Genomic DNA, 25,005 nt, shown 5'->3' with positions numbered 1-25,005 from the left:
TGGGCACCTCGAACTGAACAGTTTCATGATTAAATGTAGATTCCAAACAGTTTTCTACTTATCGAGCTGTAAAAATAAAGTTACTACCAGGTTGCTTCTGTTCAGAAAGCACGAAACTTTCAACATCTTAATTTCCTAACCTGCAGAACATTTTTCCAGTGATTTAGGAAAGGCGATATCTCCACATTCCATTTTTCCCTTTGGAATGTCTCAGTACTGGTGAGGGATACGAGAAGCTTCAGCTGTCCAATCACCTGTCCACTTTTGATCACCTGGGCCGACCTCTCTATGTTCAGTGGCAGTCCAAAGAACGAGGGCTTGTCCTCTCCTAGCTTGCTGATCAGGGATTGGAAGGACTGGAAAACAGAGTAGGAAGTTATAATCACTTTTGTCAGAAAGTGGCAAACAATTGTCCATAAATTTATTGAGATGATACTCTACTTTAACTACAAATGATTAAAAAAACTGAAAGACAACTAGCACCAAAAAGAACAAGAAATTAGTTCATGAATTTTGATGAATGAAAAGCGAACTTCACAACGTCAGTATAAGTCTCAGTATATAAAGACATCAGCATATGTAAATATCAAATAACATGTGGATTGATTTCTCAACGAAACAGCGAGCTGAAAATTCTGCACTATCCGATTTTTTTAATCAAAACTGCTTGAAAATTGAATGCATCCAGAGACGACGTTCAGCGTTCCAAGCAAACTCAACTTGAAGATAAAAAAGCAGTTGATCACTTTGCCATTAATTTGTTTGAATGATTGGAAAATGAAGTTGTGAATGCAAACGCAATTTCAATTATGCTTCCAACCCAGTTTTAAATTTCATAGTAATCAAACAAGGATCATATATGACCTTATACAAATTTGTTGGTTCTTCTATCATCCTCAAGAAAAGTGAATGAGATTCTACACATGATTAACTTGAATGTCTGTATGCTCTCTGATCAGGAAGCTTAAGAATGAACTGAATGCTTTTCAGGTTCAAGATACAACTTCATGCATAGGTTACGTCACTCTTATGAAGTCATTGAGAAAATCTGGTATCAATCGAGAACCGAGTATGGGTTCGAGATTATAAGACAGGATTTCGAAGTGACGTGCGTGTTTCGAGATACGTTTGCCTTACTTTAATGTTGGTAGTAGAGGGCAGTGCAGGTATCGCATCACTCAATTGACCCCCACTGGTTAAGTTAGAATTGAAGTATCTCTTCAGATAGCTCTCGAGGACCTTCATATCGAAATTGTTGTCCACTCTCCCACCATAGATGGCATTCTTGAATAGACCATGTACAAAGTCCCACTGTATGCCTGAGTCATGCTTGCCTAAAATAGAAAGCGTGATCAACACTGAACTCTCTATTGTGCAGCTCTGATACTTTGCTTTATTTTCCAAAGGTTGATCGGCAAGGAAATCTGAAAAATAAGAATTAAAAAGCTGGCGGCTCAAAATAATGCTAAGCTCATTTCAGGGGTTCTGAAGTTTGAGCCTTGATAAATGGGAGCTTTTTCCTTCTCTCGGTCAAAGATGACTAAATATAATTGTTATTTCTAAAACTTAATAGCAGACATAATTTGCAATGAACACTTTCGTCTCTTATTGTTCCAACATTTTTTTCAAAATGGGGGAATATATATATGCGAAGATGGCTTTTTTCTTCAGTCAAATTGTCACTTTTTTGTTTACGTATCGTACCAAAAAACAAAAAACAATATTTTGTAGTCCTTGGAGGCTACTTTCTATCTTTTACTAACTAAACTAAATATTAACTAACTAAAAATTTACTACGTAACCGAAAATTTTTAAAAATTTACTGCATGTTGACATCTCCTCCCCCTTTTTTTCATGTTCTTCTTCCAGCTTTTTCCTTCCAATTTTTTCCAGGGAGGGGGACGTATCAATAATATTTTATGGGTTTGTTTTTTGGGGTTCAGTTGTTTGAATAGGCTGTAGTATTTTGTTTAAGCATGTTCAGGTAATGTTTCAAAAAAATTATTTTAATTATCCGAGTTTTGGAGTTTTTGCCGTTTTAAAGCTATTTCGCTACTTTTTAAGCTAACTTAGCGATTCTTGGTCGTTGGTTCACTTTATCGCACTCAGTGGGAATTGAAGGGGCGCCTTTAGTTTTTAAATGTGGCCAGATTATTACATTTTTTATGGTTTAAAACAGTGTTTTTAGGGAGAAAGACAGAAAATTGGAAATTCTTGTAACTTTTTTTTTAGATATTTCTTCAATTTGTTTTTTTTCAACAACAGAAAGATTTTCGAGACTGACATGACTCGCCTATTGCTGTGTGAGTAATTGATAACATTGATATGGTCGTTTTCTTGACAGAGAAGACTCTTGAGTTGCTTTCCGAAATCTTCCGGCTACTTTATTTTAATTCTTTTTACATTTCGATCACGTTTTTCTGTTTACGAAAGTTTACCACGACATAGCGTAACTCGTGATAGCTGAATGACCTCACTCACTGTTTCTACGGAAAGGTTCTCAAATTACTCACTGATTGAATTAAGCAATGTAGTGAACACAGTCACGGTAATATGAGCAAAATCACTGGAAACGGGTTAAAAAATCCGTTCATTAAGTCATAGTGCACTAGGTCATCAAAATTTATTTTAGCAAATGCTTGCTGCCATTAGCTATATGCTTAATAGCTTTCAGCTAAGAAGTTGAATTGAATAAAATTTAGAATCTAACTAAAACTTTGCGAAAAAGCCACCATAAAAAACTTTTTTAACCTCCTTGGTCGGCTAAATTGGTGATAATGTCAGCTCCTGATCTGAGATCTGCAAAGCTGAACTCGTATGCTTTGGTCCATCCTTGTGGGATGTAGCTCCGTCTCTCCTCTACAATTGCATGGAACCATGCCAGGGCAAACAGGGCCTTGCACCTGCAATACTATTACCATACTACATAGTAAGACAAACTATCCAGGCATAATGTCAGTGGCAAAAACAAGCAGGCGCAAGGTGTTTTGACTTTGATCACGTCACCGTATAAATCAATTTCAAATTCAGGGCAAATAAGCCATTATCTTTTTGACTGCAGTTGCAGTACAAGGCTTCCGGGTGGGGTGCTCAAAATAAAACTCGACAAAACGCCCTCTTTGGCAATATAACTTCGGGTTTTAAAATACTCGGTCTGGCAGATATTTTTCATTCTTTGTGCTTCAAATCATGAACAGGTGCGTTAATTTAGTCCCGAGCTTGGTGGTCATATACTGCATTACGGTGGGGCTATATTAATATATTTTCGTTACCCGCGGGGGGTAAAATGGGAACTACTCAAATTGTTAAATTATTGTGCAATAACTGACCGTTGTGGGTTGTCACCCTTGGCAAAATACTGAGGAGTCCAAGTCTGGAAGGTTCTCTCCATGTTGCTCCTCACTCCGGGTGGAGACTCGTAAGTCAGTTTGAGACAACTCTGTAGCAGCACTGTGGGGAAATTCGGATGGGGCTCTGCTGTCAAGAATAGCCTGGAGAAACATCAAACGTGTTGGATCAATATAAAAAAAACAAAAGGTTTATTAAGCATTTGCGCATTGGATAGCGTTGGTGAACCACATAAAACTGCAAGAGACCGCAGAAAGTGATATAATTTCATATCAAACAAAGGTTTTTGGTACCTTGCGGTTTCGGTTTTACAATGGCATGTATTCTTTTGATTAATTAGAACGGTCCTACCGATTTATTCAAAGCTACCTTTAACTATCGCGAAATACGATATAATTGCAAAGGCACATATCAATCACAGACAAATTTATACCAATGTTCAGTGAACAGACAATTCGACTCTATGGATAACTTTTGAGAGACCATTGAAATAAAAGACCTGAAGTTCTCGTGTGGAGAGAGCGAATTGAGTTCCTTCTCCAAAGTGGGTAGCCAAGCTGTGACCAAGTGGACATTTTTAAGACAGAGCCACTCTCCATTCGAGGCACAGTGACGCAGCTTGTTCATAGCTATCTCTGACTGACCTTGACCCATCGCAATCTAAGCAATCGGCAATTAATAAATGTCTTCATGCAAGTATTTTTAAACTTTTTTGACCATCAGCAAAATATGCTAGTTGGTTATTTGAGAAAGGGCGATAATTTTGCAAAATCTAGGAGCCATGAAGTTGAGAGTTTGATTAAGCCGTTGATAATGGTCCAGTTTTAGAAATATTTTCAATAAGCAATATCACAAAAATAGAAGTATTTGACGAAATATCATACAAAATTATGAGATTATACATCCCTACTGCAATGAAAACTTATTATATTTACCACAATATTTTTCAGTCCTTCAATGAACAACTAACCTCATAGAACTGATTTTTATCAATAGTTCCCACTTTGTCGACCAATTCCTGTAACTCCCTGCTTGGATCAGCTCCTGGTGATACCACAAACAGAATGGGCTCAGAGGGAAGGGTATCCGGGAACACCTGAAAGAACAAACTAGTCAGACACACTAGAAAAACATGAATTTCAGACATGCTTAGAGCTCCATGATGGCGCACAAATATGAACCAAAAGGTAGCCTCAAAACATGCGATATTTCAAGTTAACGTATAATGCCCATTTTTGGAAAACATTTCCTTCTACATAATCAGAGTTCTGTACTTAAAACTTTAAAAAAACAATTAGATGAACAGGAACTGTTTCTTGTTTGACGGATGCCTTTTTCTAAAAAGAAACAAGGACAAGTAACAGGTGCTGCATGAATGAATGTGACCTTTTCCATGTTGACAGCTGACGTGTGAAGGGAAGAAAGTTGAAGAGACTGAGCAGCAAACAACTTCATCGCACTCTCCAGCCTGTCAGGTCTCAGTGCCTGCACTACCAAAAGCTGAAATTCACATGTCTACTGTTAGGCGAATGCAAAGTAAGCCGATAGGCAAGCAAGCCGACAGAAAAGCAAGCCGAAAGTTATGTAATAGTTATGTAATCTATCAGAAATAATACATTGTCAGCCGTTACAATCAATACTGCGCGTAGTATTATAGTGCATAATGTATTCCAATGCACCAAAGAAACAAAAAAGCGTCAATTTTTAGACATATAGTGGGTACGGGCCTCACCGCTGTCCATGGCCATGCCTCTCATCCGCTGTGGGATGTAATCCGGAAATAGCGGGCCGGTTGTCGCGGCGAAGCCGCGCGCGCCCACCGGCCCGCCAGGGGCAACTTAAAATACGGGTATCCGAAATTTTTTTTGGATTACTTGACCTCATTTTCAAAATTCGGCTTGCTTGCCTATCGGCTTGCATGACCGCCACCTACTGGAATGCCTTATCAAATATAAACTCGTGGGAATTAATTTCTGAGAAAATTGCCCTCAAAATAGAGTTGACGACAGACAAGCGATAACTGAGATGATTCCAATAATTAGAAAGTGCATTAGATTACTGATTTTCAACGTCGGGTATTATCCATGAATCAAAACGAAAGAGACAGGTCGAGTGAAACGATTAATAATGATTCTTAAAAAAGCGGTAGTCTAATGTGCTTTATTTGCATTTATCCCTGATTTGTTTTCGATCCATTAACTGACCTCATTAATGGAGAGTTTCATGCATTATTAATGTATAGCCCCGCTGAACTGCACTAGATAGAAACAGATAAGATTGCGTCTCTAAACGGTAAACCAATTTTTCAAATACGAAATAAGGCTTTCCAGTTCAACGTTCAAAATTATTTGGGTACCAGGAACTTTAGGCTACACTGGCTTTTTGAAAGCGTCCATTTTGGCCAATCGATATCCTGCGCTGAGAGATACAAAAGTGGTACCCTTGAAAAGCTCCTGAAAAACTGCATCGACATTTGCAACCACTTTTTAAAATTTCTTATTTCCTGACAAAAAAATGAGGGTTAAATTTCTCACTCTTCGAATGCTTCATTGTGAATTATATGATTAATCCCTTCAAATTTATAAAATTTAAAAATGCAAGTTAGAAATCAAAAAATTATAGCCAAATTGCGGAAAAATAGCCGCAATAGACGCTTGTGGCCTTCCATGAATTGAAACAACTAAGGAAATAAGATAGACAGATTGACCACCAGTCCTTTAATAGACCACTAGACTTTTTGGTTAAATTGGGACTGTCATTTTTATGAGACACATAAGCTCTATAAGAAAAAAGCCCTAGTAGAGCTTTTTCAAAACTAATATTCGAAATCAAAAACTCAAGACTCTAATACTCAAGAAAAAGGGCATGTACGTTTGACACTTCTTAGATGCTCACTATTGATTTTTAACTAGTAAATTTTCATAAAATTCACAGTTCGTTACGCGAGTTCAGAAGTCATTTTTTGAATTTTTTGAATGAGGTAAGCCACGCAATTGACCCAAAAAGCAGAACAAATGAGGTCACACTAACAAATTTTAACTGCAAAGCAGTAGAAATCGCCGATATTGAAAAAGTAAATTCTAAGAAGTCAGGTCGCAAAAATCTTCGAGTGAGACGACAAATTAAAAAACATAGCCGGAAGACTTCCGGAAACGACTCGAAGTAGAAAAGTGAATATCTTTTAACTAAAGCGCATTTATCATAACTATACTAAGCATTTTAGAAACAGGAAACATATGAGAAAAGAAAACTAACAGACAAAAACTGATAGACTATCTGACAAAACTAAACTTCAGATGTGACCCCAAATAAAAACGATTATAAATACCCCTCTAAAACAGGTAGTTTGCATCAACAAATAGCAATTGATAGACAACTTCAAAAAATGGGTTCACAAAGAAAAAATTAAGGAAAGGGAAAGGAGATGATGACGGACAAAACCGAAAAGTAAGATTCTCTAAAAAAAACTAGAAATGCTAATTGCAATTTTCAGAACATTAAAACCCAAAAACGTTGATTACATTATCTTGAACTTCAGTCGAACACGCATTGTTTGACGTAAAATTAATAAACAACAAATAAAATGGAAACAAAACAGACCTGCAAAAAATTTGGAATTTTTTTTCAAGTCTTTTGAGCAAATACGAGTAACTAAAATCAAAATTCCGCAGTCTGCAAATGCTGAATTTTGGATTGTATTCAAACAATTTGATAATTAGTTTTCAAGATGCTCAGCTTTCAAGATTCTGCATAAGTGTTATTCTGCACAATGTTTCTGCTAGATCCGTCGCTCATCCAAAACGCAGGAGAGAAATATCGAAAGACTTGAAAAAACTGCCCAGAAGAAAACACCCAAAAGATAGAAAATTGAGTAATTTATTCTCGTAAAAAGTGCGAAACTTATTACATAATGCTTAATTGAGCATTGATCAAAAAAACTACAGCGAGAAGCGTAACATCGGAAGAAATTGGCAGAAACCATTAATGGCATACTCAAAAGTTGCTCGAGCTTGGTCAATTTTGTTCAAAAACATTTGAAAAAGTTAATCAATCAAAACTAAACACCATGAAACTGCTAAAACAACCAATAACAACCACCCAACTTCGCAAATGCTATAAATCAAGAAGAATACGAAATTTACCAGAAAAGCTTAAAACAAGGCAAAATGGAAAATTTAGCTGAAAATTGAACCTATCTGTAATATTAGCTTCAGAAGTTCAAAAAAGCTTCCAAACAACTACTACCTAATTAGATAATTGTGGGAAACACTATTGATTGAAACCATTGTAAGTCTGCTAAAAAGAAACCGCTTTAAAAAAGGCGCACGCGATCAAAAAATTTATCTCGCTTAGCAAAACTTTTTTCACAACTACAATTTTTGCTCTCTCTCTCTCTCTCTCTCCCTGAAAATGATGTAAACAAAAACCTCTTTCTATCTCTCCCCTGTCTCTGCTCATCGATTCATTCTCGTGTTTGACCAAAAAACTTATTTTTCAATTTCGGTCTTGACTTTTACATCCTGCTTTAAATATACTCCAAAAAAATTATTGATCAAAAACTAAGTGCACATATTTATTCAGCAATCGTGGCTGAAAAACTTTACACAGTCATCCTACTTTCTAAAAAGTTAAAAAAAGATTAAAAGCGACTCGAAGCACCAGAGCTTTACAAAAGAACCGTAATTGCAGCTGAAACCATTCCTTTTTGTATCTAAACATTAACTCTTACCTAACCAGTTTTGAATGAGAAAATGGCTGAAAATTACACCGCTGTCGCCACGACAAAGAAACGCCGAAAAATTCCATATTAATAAAAACAATTGGTAATGTTAAAAAATGACCAAAATTGTTAAGATGGTCATACACTGAGAGGTTAAAAAAACTGACATGATATTAAGTCAGGATACTTGTCTCGAAAAGATAGAGTTCTGCAATCAACTGCAATAACCAGAAACACATCGTAAAAGCATAAGGCAGAAAATATTCTTCAAAACAAAACTGAGTTTTTCAAAAGAAAAAATGTTTGAAAAAATGACTACAAAAAACCACTACATTTATTGTTTTAGAACCCCTGAAATTAAGACAAAATTCTGCAGTCTGCGAATGCTGAATTTTGGATTTTATTTAAAGAATTTGATAATTAGTTTTCAAGATGCTTAGCTTTCAAGATTCTGCACAAACGTTATTCTGCACAATGTTTCTGCTAGATCCGTCGCTCATCCAAAACGCAGGAGAGAAATATCGAAAGACTTGAAAAAACTGCCCAGAAGAAAAAACCCAAAAGTTAGAAAACTGAGTAATTTATTCTCGTAAAAAGTGCGAAACTTATTACATAATGCTTAATTGAGCATTGATCAAACAAACTACAGCGAGAAGCGTAACATCTGAAGAAATTGGCAGAAACCATTAATGGCATACTCAAAAGTTGCTCGAGCTTGGTCAATTTTGTTCAAAAACATTTGAAAAAATTAATCAATCAAAACTAAACACCATGAAACTGCTAAAACAACCAATAACAACCACCCAACTTCGCAAATGCCATAAATCAAGAAGAATACGAAATTTATCAGAAAAGCTTAAAACAAGGCAAAATGGAAAAATTAGCTGAAAATTGAACCTATCTGTAATATTAGCTTCAGAAGTTCAAAAAGCTTCCAAACAACTACTACTTAATTAGATAATTGTGGGAAACACTATTGATTGAAACCATTGTAAGTCTGCTAAAAAGAAACCGCTTAAAAAAAGGCGCACGCGATCAAAAAATTTATCTCGCTTAGCAAAACTTTTTTCACAACTACAATTTTTGCTCTCTCTCTCTCTCACTCTCTCTCCCTGAAAATTATGTAAACAAAAACCTCTTTCTATCTCTCCCCTGTCTCTGCTAATCGATTCATTCTCGTGTTTGACCAAAAAAACTTATTTTTCAATTTTGGTCCTGACTTTTACATCCTGCTTTAAATATACTCCAAAAAAATTATTGATCAAAAACTAAGTGCACATATTTATTCAGCAATCGTGGCTGAAAAACTTTACACAGTCATCCTACTTTCTAAAAAGTGAAAAAAGATTAAAAGCGACTCGAAGCACCAGAGCTTTACAAAAGAACCGTAATTGCAGCTGAAACCATTCCTTTTTGTATCTAAACATTAACTCTTACCCAACCAGTTTTGAATGAGAAAATGGCTGAAAATTACACCGCTGTCGCCACGACAAAGAAACGCCGAAAAATTCCATATTAATAAAAACAATTGGTAATGTTAAAAAATGGCCAAAATTGTTAAGATGGTCATACACTGAGAGGCTCAAAAAACTGACATGATATTAAGTCAGGATACTTGTCTCGAAAAGATAGAGTTCTGCAATCAACTGCAATAACCAGAAACACATCGTAAAAGCATAAAGCAGAAAATATTCTTCAAAACAAAACTGAGTTTTTCAAAAGAAAAAATGTTTGAAAAAATGACTACAAAAAACCACTACATTTATTGTTTTAGAACCCCTGAAATTAAGACAAAATTCTGCAGTCTGCAAATGCTGAATTTTGGATTTTATTTAAACAATTTGATAATTAGTTTTCAAGATGCTTAGCTTTCAAGATTCTGCATAAACGTTATTCTGCACAATGTTTCTGCTAGATCCGTCGCTCATCCAAAACGCAGGAGAGAAATATCGAAAGACTTGAAAAAACTGCCCAGAAGAAAAAACCCAAAAGTTAGAAAATTGAGTAATTTATTCTCGTAAAGAATGCGAAACTTATTACATAATGCTTAATTGAGCATTGATCAAAAAAACTACAGCGAGAAGCGTAACATCGGAAGAAATTGGCAGAAATCATTAATGGCATACTCAAAAGTTGCTCGAGCTTGGTCAATTTTGTTCAAAAACATTTGAAAAAATTAATCAATCAAAATTAAACACCATGAAACTGCTAAAACAACCAATAAAAACCACCCAACTTCGCAAATGCCATAAATCAAGAAGAATATGAAATTTACCAGAAAAGCTTAAAACAAGGCAAAATGGAAAAATTAGCTGAAAATTGAACCTATCTGTAATATTAGCTTCAGAAGTTCAAAAAAGCTTCCAAACAACTACTACTTAATTAAATAATTGTGGGAAACACTATTGATTGAAACCACTGTAAGTCTGCTAAAAAGAAACCGCTAAAAAAAAGGCGCACGCGATCAAAAAAATCATCTCGCTTAGCAAAACTTTTTTCACAACTACAATTTTTGCTCTCTCTCACTCTCTCTCTCTCTCCCTGAAAATGATGTAAACAAAAACCTCTTTCTATCTCTCCCCTGTCTCTGCTCATCGATTCATTCTCGTGTTTGACCAAAAAAACTTATTTTTCAATTTTGGTCCTGACTTTTACATCCTGCTTTGAATATACTCCAAAAAAATTATTGATCAAAAACTAAGTGCACATATTTATTCAGCAATCGTGGCTGAAAAACTTTACACAGTCATCCTACTTTCTAAAAAGTGAAAAAAGATTAAAAGCGACTCGAAGCACCAGAGCTTTACAAAAGAACCGTAATTGCAGCTGAAACCATTCCTTTTTGTATCTAAACATTAACTCTTACCCAACCAGTTTTGAATGAGAAAATGGCTGAAAATTACACCGCTGTCGCCACGACAAAGAAACGCCGAAAAATTCCATATTAATAAAAACAATTGGTAATGTTAAAAAATGGCCAAAATTGTTAAGATGGTCATACACTGAGAGGCTCAAAAAACTGACATGATATTAAGTCAGGATACTTGTCTCGAAAAGATAGAGTTCTGCAATCAACTGCAATAACCAGAAACACATCGTAAAAGCATAAGGCAGAAAATATTCTTCAAAACAAAACTGAGTTTTTCAAAAGAAAAAATGTTTGAAAAAATGACTACAAAAAACCACTACATTTATTGTTTTAGAACCCCTGAAATTAAGACAAAATTCTGCAGTCTGCAAATGCTGAATTTTGGATTTTATTTAAACAATTTGATAATTAGTTTTCAAGATGCTTAGCTTTCAAGATTCTGCATAAACGTTATTCTGCACAATGTTTCTGCTAGATCCGTCGCTCATCCAAAACGCAGGAGAGAAATATCGAAAGACTTGAAAAAACTGCCCAGAAGAAAAAACCCAAAAGTTAGAAAATGGAGTAATTTATTCTCGTAAAGAGTGCGAAACTTATTACATAATGCTTAATTGAGCATTGATCAAAAAAACTACAGCGAGAAGCGTAACATCGGAAGAAATTGGCAGAAATCATTAATGGCATACTCAAAAGTTGCTCGAGCTTGGTCAATTTTGTTCAAAAACATTTGAAAAAATTAATCAATCAAAATTAAACACCATGAAACTGCTAAAACAACCAATAACAACCACCCAACTTCGCAAATGCCATAAATCAAGAAGAATACGAAATTTACCAGAAAAGCTTAAAACAAGGCAAAATGGAAAAATTAGCTGAAAATTGAACCTATCTGTAATATTAGCTTCAGAAATTCAAAAAAGCTTCCAAACAACTACTACTTAATTAGATAATTGTGGGAAACACTATTGATTGAAACCACTGTAAGTCTGCTAAAAAGAAACCGCTAAAAAAAAAGGCGAACGCGATCAAAAAAATTATCTCGCTTAGCAAAACTTTTTTCACAACTACAATTTTTGCTCTCTCTCACTCTCTCTCTCTCCCTGAAAATGATGTAAACAAAAACCTATTTCTATCTCTCCCCTGTCTCGTCTCATCGATTCATTCTCGTGTTTGACCAAAAAAACTTATTTTTCAATTTTGGTCTTGACTTTTACATCCTGCTTTAAATATACTCCAAAAAAATTATTGATCAAAAACTAAGTGCATATATTTATTCAGCAATCGTGGCTGAAAAACTTTACACAGTCATCCTACTTTCTAAAAAGTGAAAAAAGATTAAAAGCGACTCGAAGCACCAGAGCTTTACAAAAGAACCGTAATTGCAGCTGAAACCATTCCTTTTTGTATCTAAACATTAACTCTTACCTAACCAGTTTTGAATGAGAAAATGGCTGAAAATTACACCGCTGTCGCCACGACAAAGAAACGCCGAAAAATTCCATATTAATAAAAACAATTGGTAATGTTAAAAAATGACCAAAATTGTTAAGATGGTCATACACTGAGAGGCTAAAAAAACTGACATGATATTAAGTCAGGATACTTGTCTCGAAAAGATAGAGCTCCGCAATCAACTGCAATAACCAGAAACACATCGTAAAAGCATAAGGCAGAAAATATTCTTCAAAACAAAACTGAGTTTTTCAAAAAGAAAAAATGTTTGAAAAAGTGACTACAAAAAACCACTACATTTATTGTTTTAGAACCCCTGAAATTAAGACAAAATAAGTCATACTTCTCTCTTGTTGTAGATATGAGACAAAAAGAAATAATACTATTGGAAAAAAATTAGTCAATAAAAACAAAAGAAACAGAATGATATTCACAGACAAAAAATTGAATCAAAACCAAAATCGAGACTCCAGGAAAATCCGCTCAAAAAATGAAGAAAACAGTTCCAGCAAATTTTCAATGCCACATAATGCTGAATAAAATCAATTGCAAACTAAAATGAAAAATCTAAAAAACAAACAAAAATATTAACAACTGAAATAAAGCAGAACGATAGGAATTTAAAAAAAACTGAATTCAAAGATTCAAAACAGTGAAATACTTTGAAAAAAAAATATCAAGTTATAAAATTACATATGAATTTGTTTTTACTGGACAACAAAGACTTAGCACCAAAAAATCAAATATCAATAAAATTAAATTCAAACACGTGATGGTGAAAAGACCGTTTACAGTAATAAAAATACAAACAAAAAACAGAAAAAAAGTTGGGCAGAAACTCCCGGAATCGAACTAGCATGCTTACAATTTTATAATACAAAAACACATCACTTGAATGCATGAATTATCAGAAGAAAGTTGTCATATGCATTGATTTTTGAATAAAACAGTCTGCCTTCAGATCCAGAACAGAAAAATATGAAAAAGCCAAAAAATTAACTAAAAAATCAAGAAGTATGTGTCCATTTTGAACTTGCAATGCATTATTAGGCTCTTAAAAAAACAGTAGTATCAATTTCGGAGGGTTAGATTTCAAAATAGCATCGAAAAATTCTTTCCACAGAAAACCAAATTACAGGCAAAAAATGGCGCAAATTAAAAAAAAACGGCTAAAAACAGTTATCTATATGCGCCATTCCGTCAAAAACATTTTGCAAAGTCGAAAAGTCATTCACCAAACGCAGCACATGATCAAAAACTTCTCTCGCTCAGAAAAAAAATTAGTTCACACGGTAATTTTACTCACTTTAGCTTTTAGGTCACAACGTTGACTGAACGAATAGTACTTCCGGTAAAAAAAACCTGAAGAAAACCAAAACTCCTCTTCGAGTCGTAACAAAAACCAAGAACTCCGCAATATAGCTCCGATCGGCTTACAGCTTTGCTATAAAAAAGTCATTTGGACCACAAAAAACTTTGAGTCAGAGCTAAGAAACAGAATTTAAAATTCAACAGGTGATTAAAACATTCTTCTCGACTTGAGAAAAATTTTACTATCTCTCTCTCTCTCTCTCTCTCTCTCTCTCTCTCTCTCTCTCTCTCTCTCTCTCTCTCTCTCTCTCTCTCAGAGTAATGCATGGACAAACACCAATGTCTCTTTCTCTTTTCTTTCGTTCTGCTTTTGTTCAGCAGATTGAATTAACAATAAAAAGACTAACAATAAGACGTTAAAGGGACAGCGCCTAAATACTAGCAATTTGAGGGTAGGTGGGAACACTTCCTGTAGACAGCACATCCGATGACAACTTTGAACATTTAAAACAGAAATCAAGGCTGTGAACATATTTAATCGTGGCACTCACCTTTTGGAAATCGGTGACTGATTTAGCCACCACCAATGGGAAATTGTTGGGCTTCTCACACTCATCACTGGTCCAGAACTCCCCCCAGGTTGACTCATCGTGGAAGCTGAGTTTGTTGTACAGAGAGGGTAGGAGCGACTTCATGAGCATGAGAGCTTGTTGACACTCTTTTCCTCCTGTCTGTTTCATAATCCATTTCAGCTCATCCACTGATACTTTTCCACTGATGGACGCAGTCCGTGTGAACACTTCCCATTCCTGAAAAATTGAAAAATTAAGCTCGCAAGCAAACGTATGACAAATTTTTTTCAACGAATATTTTCAGATATAAGCCGGCAGATTGCGGGAAAATACCCGCCGTTGAGGTCCATCGGGATTGAAACACAAAAAAGAATATAAATTGACATGCTTCTTAGTATCAAAAAGTGATCACGCTTGGTGAGCAGATTAGGTTAGATTACAGAATTATAACTCTAATTGTTTAAAAGTTTTATGGTTTCAATTATCTTCTTTTAAATTGAGGGCTTTTAAACTAATACTAATGACAACTACGAATTGCTCTAATGAACTCTGATAACTTAAAACACTTCTAACTAATCTTAAGGATTTATCAGTCTATCTCGTTTTTTCCTTTGACCCCGTTCACTATATTTCGCAACATTCTTTGGATGAATTTAAACATCGGGACAATAAGATTGATGCTAGAAACAGATAGCAGTTTACTCACAGGAACCTCGATAAATTATTGCACTAAAGTCCTCAAACGTTAATTCCTAGTGCCACGGCTTTATCGGTTGGTCTCTTACAGTTATTTTGCTCTTTCGACATGGACTCGATTTTGTATATCAATGAGTAAAAAATTTTGAATGCATTCAGGTCAAGGAGTTGACAAATGTATGTCAGGCGTAAAGCGTGAAAGTCGTGACTTCTGTAAAACGTGATTGAATCGTCAAATGAATTTAAAAACATAACACGACAAGTTTTTTACAATCCAAAAGATCTAAATTAACCATAGGACCTCCAAAACAGTACTTGAATTACAATCCAAAGAGCAGAAAAACAAAAATGACGATCAATTATATCAGACGAACAACGCCTGATCCTTACCAGCACATATAACTGTACATACAGCAACCTATAAACCACAAAAGAAAACTCAAAAGAAAACACCACAAAACCAGCGGCGCAGAAGTAATTTAATCCGATACACCTAAATTATCATTCAGAAAATGCGTCCCAAAAACATACACCGGCTTTATGGGAAACCAAAATGAATACAAGGTGGCAGGACAAAAAACAAGAAAAATGAGAAAATCGAAATTCACTCTTTTCTTTGCAACAGTGGTGTCAGTGACAATTGGACACGTACCACTAATTGAAGGCCGATAAGCACATCAAACTATCTGCAATTAGACAGCATATATAGCCAATGAGATCTCGCATTCTTGCGACTAAGTTAAACGACAAAAGGAACAAGAAACGAGGGCAAAAAATCAAAAACTCACTAAAGTTGCGTAAAAATTTCGTCCAAGTCATTAACACTGTTAGCTCTAAACTAAAATCATTCAACACATTTGGATATATTAGTGATTAATTTGAGTTAAAAAAAACCAGAAAAACATTAAACACATCAAAGAAAGGAAAATTTAAAAAATCACTAATATTGTATCACAGAAAACAGTGTAAGCTAGAAAAAGCGTTAACAATAAACCGAAAAATCTTATTCACGCAATTTTATATCAATAAAAACCTCAGCGATCTCTAATTAATGACCGTTAGTAAGAAAGCAAAGAGCGCAGCAAAGAAAGTTAAATCTCAAAAGATCACTTAAAATAGATGAAAACAAGTGAAGTCAAACTCACAAAAGTCTCTAGCTATTAACTGAAACACCTACGTGTTTTAACCCAAACATGACTCCTTAAAAACTCGATGACACCTGTGCGCTATTATGCTTCATTAAAAACCGGTAAGGACTACCATTATTTAGCATATGCAGCAGGACAAAAACGAATAAAAAATGGGGCAAAACTCAAAAACTCATCATTAAATTATAAAAATAAATGGAATCAAAGTCACAAAAAACGTTAGCTATCAGCTATAAAACCCATGCAAATAGAGTCACATATGCGCTGCATTAGATCGCAGGCCAAATTTGCAATTATTGAGCCCAGGAAATTGGCAAAACTTCAAAGTTCCTTTTGCATTAAAGTCATGAGACTAATAGCTGTGAAATGAAACTAGTAACTACTTTCAATTAAGCCCCCAACGGAAATCAACAAAAATGGTCATTAATAAAGTAGATTGTCAGGACAACAAAAATACGTGGAGCAGTAAAAAAAATTCGTCAATAATTTTTGAAAATTAGTAATGTGTAAAGCCGTGAAACCAAATGGCTATGAACTGACAAAAGTAACAACCTTCAATTTTGCCACCTTAGAAAACTCACCTGGGAACGACTTACGGGGAATGACATTAAGCATATTAAGCGACACGGCAACAAAAACAACAAAGACGAGCAAAACAGAAAATTCCAAAAAAAATGAAAACAACTAAGCTAAAGTCAAAAAACCAATAGTAATGAACAGAAACCGTTATTTACTTATTTATTATACCTTATTTATTTTTTATGTCCTATGCCTTATTGCAAAGTCAATAAGACTTTTCGTCAATGGTGCTAAATGACAAGACATTAAAAAGAATAACAACAACAGACAAACTAAAAAAATCACCTGATGTGCGTGCGGTGGGTTGGTGGGGACGTGAGATCAATTTCTAAGAACCGCCCTTCACAACATAAGTCTCCGACACATTTTTTGTTAGTTGCATACTTGAAGACTAGTGGGATGAATGGCTCTAAGAGAGCTTATGCAAACTTGGCGCTACCTCCTTATCCCGTTTCTAAAGAAGAAAGTCAAATGAGTAAGACAAAAAAAATCGGCCAGGCGAAAAATTGCATAATAGACAGGATTAACACATTTGCTTTTGAGAGCAATTAAAAACGATTTCTTAAAAAGTGCCTGTATGACAAAAACATTTCTACTATAACTCATTGTTAATGAGGATCAGAGATGATGACATTATGCCACATAACAGCACCAGAATTGCGCCATCACTAAAAAGAGGGAGAGAGAGAGAGAGAGAGAGTGATAGAGAGAGATAAAACGTGAACGAGAAAGAGAAGGAAAGAAACCCTAACCGACAGAGAGAAAACAAGAGATAGCAATATTTTCCATGATGGGATTCGATTCTGCAACTTCTAGTTTTCTAGCCTTGTTAGTAAAAAATCATACAGAAAAAAAACTGAAAAGACAAAATGAAAAAACACAAGTTTTCAAACTTGCGGTGAAAAATTTCAAAACAATTTTCTGTCTCGAAAGTTCTGTCAAAAAACCATCTCAAAGAATCAAAAAATTTCGTTGACTAGTAATGGTGGTTAAACTCCGAAAAGGACAAAAAATATTGAAAAAATTTGGAAACAATTGCAAATTCTAACCAAATCGTGCAAAAAATAAAGATATTATCACCTTAAGAGCCATTTCATTGTCTCAACAGACTATCCTCAAATGTCCCTGTTTGAAGCCTGAAATAGTATCACTGGCTCATAAAGATCCATACACGTGGAACATGATAAAAATGTTCCGCAAAGTTGAAAAAAAAATAAATTTTATCTAAAAATTACTAAAACTGGAGTCATAAAAAATATTGATCACCATTCCATTAACTCTTAAAAATATGCAACTGCCTATTATCAAACCTTGGAGAGGGTCCCAGGGCCCCTGGTGCCGGAAAAAATTGCAAATACTTTTAAAAATTGATAAAATTCGTGATATTAAAACCTTGAAAAACATTCCATTACATCTATAAACTATGAAGTGACATATTATCAAATCTTAGCGGAAGTTTCGTGGCTCTTGAGACTAGAGAAACCTAAAAAATGACAAATAATTTTTAAAAAATTATAAAAAAAATAGCAAGTTTAAAAAAAAATTGCTAGTATTATTGATATTAAAAAGTTGAAAAACAATCCTAGACCAATGAAAATTTTCCAGTAACTTAATATCAAACCCTAACGGAGGTTTTCTGACCTTCGAGGCTAAAAAAACTGAATAAAGACTAAATGTCAAGAAATTGAAAAAAAAATGGGAAAAATTGTCAAAAAAAGCGAAAACCCAGTTATGTTAAAATCTTGCCAGACATTCCATTACATCTATAAAAAATACAGTGGCCAATTTTCAACCTAGAGAAGTTTCTTTGGCACTTGAGGATGAAAAACCTAAAAAAAGGACAAAATTTTTCGAAAACTTGAAAAAAAGCAAGTTTTGTTAAAAAAAATTGCTAAAATTTGTGACATTACAAATTTAAAACTATTTCATGGCCATTAAAAATTTGTCAATAACTTATTATCAAACCCCTTAGGAGTCTTTCTGGCACCTGGGTCTGGAAAGACCTGAATAAGGAAAAACAAATCAAAAAAATTTGGAAAAAATGCTAAAATCTTGTAAAAAAAATGCTAAAATTCGTGATTCGAAAATGTTGAAACAATTCCATTATCACTAGAAACTATGCAGTAACCTCTTATTAAAACCTAGAGGAGGTTCCTTGACACCTAATGCTAATAAAAATCAAAAAATCTCAAAAACTTTCAAAAAAAAGCTTAAAAAAATTGTGGAAAAAATATAAATTTGCGTGTTTTTAGCGAGCGGTTGTTCGTCAGTAGCTAGAAACAGGGGGGAGGTGCACCGAGGGCTGATGGGGGGTAGGGCAACAGTGGGTTGGGATGTAACAGCGCGCGGGGGTGGGGACAATAGAGGGGGCTTATGGTGTGAACCACCCTTGACACCATAGGTATAAGTCTCCAAAACAGTTTGAGCTGAAACAGAGCTGAAAAGCTCTAACAGCACTTAAAACCTGCTGGGCACAACCTGTTCATCAAGTCCGTTTTTAAAGACGAAAAGTCAAAAACATACGACGGAAAATCGGTCAATCGAAAAATCTCATTAAAAACATAGCCGGCAGCTTGCCGGAATAGCTGCGAAAGAATAGACTTGTGTGCCATCTGATAGAGATAGTAACAGAAGCAGATATAAGTTGAATAAGTTATCGGCGACGCTCAAAAAGTTATCGGCGACGCTCAAACTAATTCAAAATAAACCTAAACTTTAAAGTGCAAAAGTCATTTTATTGAGTGAGGTAAGTCACTTTTGATCATAATCTAATCACGCGAAAACCTTTTGCTAAAGAGAGTGAGAATTGACGTTACGCGCGCAAAAGCAGTTAGTGAGAGGAAGAAGTCATTCAGAAAATTTGTCTTTTCAGCTTTGAGGTGTAAACAAATGTAAAACGAAAAAAAAGCGTTAGACGACGGAACAGAAAACATATGAGGACAAGTCCTGACGTACAATTCGAAGAACTTTCAATGACTAAACAGAAAACTAGACCTAGAACGGACTATGAATGATTTGGGAAAACCATTTAGAAAATAATCCTACACAAAAATTCGAAAAAACAGTAAAAATCAAAATGAAATTGCCGCATGTGAACAAAAATCACTAGCGAGAAAGTGAAATTTTGTTCAAACACCGTTTTCTCACTCTAAATTCAAATTAGAGCGAAAGAATTTCACGCCGCGAAACCACTCACTTTTTTGCTCCACTTCCTGTTTCTGTGTGACCAAAATCACTACTATTTGACTTCAAAAATAATGAAAATGTGTAATCAGATCTTAAAAAAAGACAACGCCCCAATACAATTCAAATTCTTTGAATTGTAAAAAACCAAGAGCACAGCAATATAGCTCCGCTCAGCTAACAGCTTCGCAGCTATAAAGACCGACAGGACTAATATAACTGCTACAAACTTCGTTTGAGAGCAATTAATCACACTTTAAACCAGCTGCCTTTTGGCTCCCTTTACTACTCTAGCGTGACTAAAATAACTCAACTTTGAGTTTTTTATTGACATTAAAAAGTCAATACTTGAACGGATCCTAAAAAGACAGCGCATAAATAGAATCTAAATCATTGAGAAGCGCACAAAAATAACAGCCTTTAGGAGGCTTACCGTGGCTATTAATAAGATGAAAAAGTACTATAATACCTGTTTTATTATTTCAATTTATCAGACTGCGCTAGAAAGCGAAGCAGAACATTCCAAAGAAAAGTATACTGAAGCTTGGAATAGTTTATAAAAAAAATGTCTGAACTGAAACATCGCCTCAATCTCAAATAAATCCATTCCCCCTAGCTTGAAATGGTAAGCAATCATTAAGATCTCTACAGGCGGATCATTTTCGGCTGTATAAACAATTAAACGTTCGAAACTGAACATCACTGCACTAATACTCGGCCGTGAAAACAAAAATTACAGTAAGAAACATACTCTTTACTTACGTTTGGCTGAAATTTGTCTAAGTTGACCAAATGAGCCAAATGCATGGCAAACGTCAGTCGGTCTGCCTTAAGTAGAGACTGGCTTACGTGATCAAAAACCAGGTGCAAAAAGACTCTCTCCAAACTGAGAATGCGCGAGTCAGAGCCGGCTTCAGTCGGAGTCTGAAAATGACATACATTCCTCATAATTCAAACGAACAATCAGCGAATATAAGGAAAATAAAATCAGAAATCAATGACTCTTTAGAATGCCACGATAAATCAAATTCTGCAAAGAAAATCCAAAAAATATGTTTTTTTTTCGTTGGACAAACTATTTGAAGTCACTTCTATCTTAAATAGAACTTCAACTCAAACTAAACATTTGGGTCTTTTCAGTATTTTGCACTCTCAGCTTACTGAGAGGATATTATTAAACAGCACACTTGCATAATTAATAATGATTTTCTGTGTTTGCACTTGTTCTAGGGAGGATAACGTAAATAGATCTATCTAAAGATTCTCTGAAATAAAAATGTCACGGAATTGATTGGTCAATCTGCATCATATAGCTAAAAATTGGTCAATCTGCATAATATAGCTAGCTATTACTTACTTCGTGTTCCAGCGATCGTTGGAACAGTCTCAAAAACGAGGCCAAAGAGAACTTGTACATGTTGCTAATTCTGTGCAAATCGGTGATTATGAAATAGATTCTACTCGCTCGTTTCGCAAGTGGCAAGAACGCGTTTCTCTCTTGGGCTAAGTTGTTCTGCAACCTTTGTGACTCTTTTAGAGACTCGGATATGGTAGTGCTGCTTTCTTTGGTCCTCGCTAAGGAATCGATGAGTTGTTTGTTTTCAAGCAAGTTGCCCTCAGCAGTCGCGAGACTTTCTAGAAGTGCATCTTCCAGTTTCACAAGTTGAAGCTTCAAGTTCTCTTCTTGTTCGAGTAAATGCGATTGACGCTCCTAAATATCGGGGTCAAACTATAGCAAAATCTGATTGGGACTTCAATATAGCAATTTTAAGTACTTACCACTCTAGTTTATTAAATTCGTTATGATCTCAGAAATATTCAGTAATGTCGCCTGTAAAATGACAAATTATGCGAGATACAAAATTAAACTCTTGTCATCTTTGAAAACTTCTTTAAGTGATTTCATCAAAAGAGCTGCTGGAAACTTTGAGGGCAAATAAACAAATGATAAAAAATAACAACATTCCAGCAATAATTCTTGAACTGTAACTAATCTAACCTCAAGTTCAGGCTTTTCATGCTTGATAGCGACTCCCAACAGTTGACCTTCTAGACCAGCTCGAGTAGTCGTGAAGTTAACCTCTGTTATGACTGATGCCACGTCAGGTGGTAGCTCGGGTTGAGGGTTGCGTGTCGTGAGGAACAATCTGAACTCGGGATTGTAGTCGACTAATTTGTCGCCAATAAGGACCATCTTTCTTGCTCCTGAAACATTTAAAAAGCAATATGGGAATATTTTTGGGTCAGGAAACTAAATCATTGTCATAAACAGTCATGATACTTGCATTGTCTAAGGAATACCTAGAAAGGAGAGAGCTTAAAAGGAAAGCACTACTTCAAATTAAGTGTTTTTAAGATGAAAATTAGTTTTTTAAATCATAATTTGTTTTAAAAAAGATCTAATAAGTTGCAACTGATTAAATAAATTTACATCCAGTAATAATCGTTTTCTCTTATCGTGCTCATCCAACAAGTAAAAACTTGGGCTGATAGACTCATGACAGTTGATGCTTCTATACTCTCATTTTCCTACTGATATGATGAGTGAATTATAAAAGGAGCACAGAAGAGAACAAATTTACGCGAAAAAAAATTAACTGCAAAATATGGACTAAAAATGGTATTAAAGTTTTGAAATTTTATCAGACTTCTACACAAAACGATAGCGTGAAGACACCAACAAAGAATAACAGAAAGGCTATGAAATTCAACAAATAGTCGAAACAACAAAATTTTCCTCAGAACCAAAAGATCAATTATTTTAGAACAGAACGGTAAAGCAAAAACCTGAATTAAAAAATCCACACTGCTTCAATAATTGGAATAATTTTTTTACCACCCCCAACCGCCCTCCCACTTAGTAGGCATAAAACATAAACGCCCCAGGAGCACCTGCAAGATTTCATTACTAAAATACTGACTAACAACAACCGATTTCTAACTGGGGTCATGAAAAACAATGCGGGAGCAGAAAAGAATAGATCCAAAAATAACTTTTTTCGGGAGCAAACAAATATGATCCTACAATTTTGGACTGTAAAATGGACCAACTTATAAGAGAGAAAAAAAACATGCAATTGTTATTGTGAAAATCAATTCCATAATCAGAAGTTAAAGAAACACTCTGACACCTAAAAAGAGCCGCAGCAGTCACGGAATAATTTTGTTTGCAGCTTTTGATGTCTGAAAAACGTATTATATTTGTATGCCTTCTCTTTAAACAAAAATTACCAAGATTGACATTGTTAGAGTATACACTTTAGTAAGTTGATCATAAAATGGAGCTTGAAATGATAGCAATATAAGAGAGCATAGTAAGCCTTTCGTAGTGTGGACCAGTTGGCTCAGTGGAGAGCACAGGATTGCAATCAATTAAGAGATAGTGAGGTTGCAACCCAAAAAAGTCCCAAACGTTACTCTCACTAAAAATGTGTTGACATAGAATCAACATTGAAAGCAAATAGTTGCTCTAATAGACATGTTTTTATGTTCTCGCCTACTTTTGACCAACGATGTTGAATCTAAAAGTATAAAGTTTCTTTAAGCTCAAGAACCTTTAGTAAATACATATTTGTAATTATTAGATTACCATTCAAAAATTGAGATATTTGTTGACAGACGAAAAGTTTCAAATCAGCAACTTCTTTGTGTAAAATCAAAATTGAACCTTTTCTTCGGCATTTTTCTTTGAATAAGAAACTATATTTTTATAAGAAACTACTTCCATCGGAATAGCCAAAAAATTGAACTTTTATCTTGTATGTTGCACATAGGTTTTGAATAGTAGTTAATTTTGCTATCCAAGGCAAAAGAGCAGCTCTAAGCAAGCTTAAGAACAATGGCGAGAAAGAGAGAGAGAGAGAGAGAAATCCTGCATATTCAACAAAATTTGGACGCTGAAAAAAAATAAATAACCAGCAATATGAATATAACAATACTGTGACGTCACGCATATGACTGACATCTGAATGAATTCTCGGTGATCAGTCAAGCAGATATTAACAAAGTTGTTAATACAAAGATACAGCAACAACAACTCGGCTTGAAACATAAAAATCTTAAGGTTAAGAACCGCCCATCACACCCTAAATTTCTGAAAACAGTTTCGGTTAATCGCATACTTGGAGACTGGTAAGGCGCATGGCTCTAGGAGAGCTGCTCACCCACTGAATAGCATCCGGGCTTTACATTTTTATCCCGTTTTTGAGGACAAAAAATTAAAAGACAGTAAAAAATTGGTCAAGCCAAAAATTGCATAAAAAACCTGCAGGATTAATATAATTTTCACAAGCTCTGTTTGAGAGCAATTACTAAGATTAAGAGACTTACCATTATGTTTTTTTTATAATCACGACAAAAAACATGAATTAACAAGTGATAATTAATTACATTTCGCAATACGCATCTTAATTTTTGTTCTAAAACCAAGCCAAAATATACTACAACTTAACTCCAATTACCTTGCGAAATGAGATCTCCTCTCAAAATGGGAATCAGCAATGGTTCCACAGTGTCCACTTCCTGAATGACAAGAGTCTTCCCAAAGCGTACTGCCAGCTCCACGCTATTGGCAAAGGAGGAGTCCTGCTGGTTAACGACTTCCAGTCTCTGGTCTTTCAAGTGCGTTTTCAGGAACTCAGAGGCACGCTTGGAAGGGTCGATCATGAAAGGACGGAGGGAGGCCTGGAAACTTGATCTCACATTAGAGGAACCAAAAAAGTAATCGAGTCTTTAAAGGCTAATTAAATAGAAGCTATAACATCATTGACCTTTTTAAAATCTCGTCACTGGAAAACGCGACATGGACGAGGAACAGGAACACCAATTACACAATGGATGAAAAATCCATAGGCAGTCCTAATCTTGATATGCAATTACAGATGAATCAGGCCATACATAATTAAACTAATGATTCAAAACATGCCCAACTAATTCTGAACAACCTGACCGATGATAAACAGAGCAAGCCATGCACCAGAGTCGACTTACCCCGAGCTCAATAACTGCCAGCTGAATAAACAAATCATTCTACATATAAGCGTAACTGACAGACAACAGAAAAATTGAATGAGGGTAGAAATTTCGTATTAAGTAACCAAACTAGGAATCAGGTATTGTGATATCAGC

At 35.0% G+C, this 25,005-nt stretch overlaps 1 protein-coding gene across 1 annotated transcript in view; it reads right to left on the bottom strand.

Annotated features, from left to right (window-relative positions):
* Positions 1 to 25,005, bottom strand: part of LOC142341277 (cytoplasmic dynein 2 heavy chain 1-like) — a 154,918-nt gene that overhangs the window by 14,763 nt on the left and 115,150 nt on the right. The window contains exons 38-50 of the mRNA XM_075392195.1: positions 24,868 to 24,888; positions 24,339 to 24,561; positions 21,878 to 22,083; positions 21,236 to 21,589; positions 20,641 to 20,802; positions 14,252 to 14,509; positions 4,735 to 4,848; positions 4,319 to 4,444; positions 3,848 to 4,008; positions 3,330 to 3,491; positions 2,752 to 2,903; positions 1,138 to 1,334; positions 141 to 356 (exon numbers count right to left, since the gene is read on the bottom strand). Of these exons, the coding sequence (XP_075248310.1) occupies positions 141 to 356; positions 1,138 to 1,334; positions 2,752 to 2,903; positions 3,330 to 3,491; positions 3,848 to 4,008; positions 4,319 to 4,444; positions 4,735 to 4,848; positions 14,252 to 14,509; positions 20,641 to 20,802; positions 21,236 to 21,589; positions 21,878 to 22,083; positions 24,339 to 24,561; positions 24,868 to 24,888 (2,352 nt within the window). The remainder of the gene's footprint in view (positions 1 to 140; positions 357 to 1,137; positions 1,335 to 2,751; positions 2,904 to 3,329; positions 3,492 to 3,847; positions 4,009 to 4,318; positions 4,445 to 4,734; positions 4,849 to 14,251; positions 14,510 to 20,640; positions 20,803 to 21,235; positions 21,590 to 21,877; positions 22,084 to 24,338; positions 24,562 to 24,867; positions 24,889 to 25,005) is intronic.

Source organism: Convolutriloba macropyga, chromosome 6 (assembly GCF_964194025.1).
Source record: "Convolutriloba macropyga chromosome 6, txConMacr16.3, whole genome shotgun sequence".
Taxonomy (NCBI): Eukaryota; Metazoa; Xenacoelomorpha; order Acoela; family Convolutidae; genus Convolutriloba; species Convolutriloba macropyga.
This window is presented reverse-complemented; position numbering and strand designations above follow the sequence as displayed.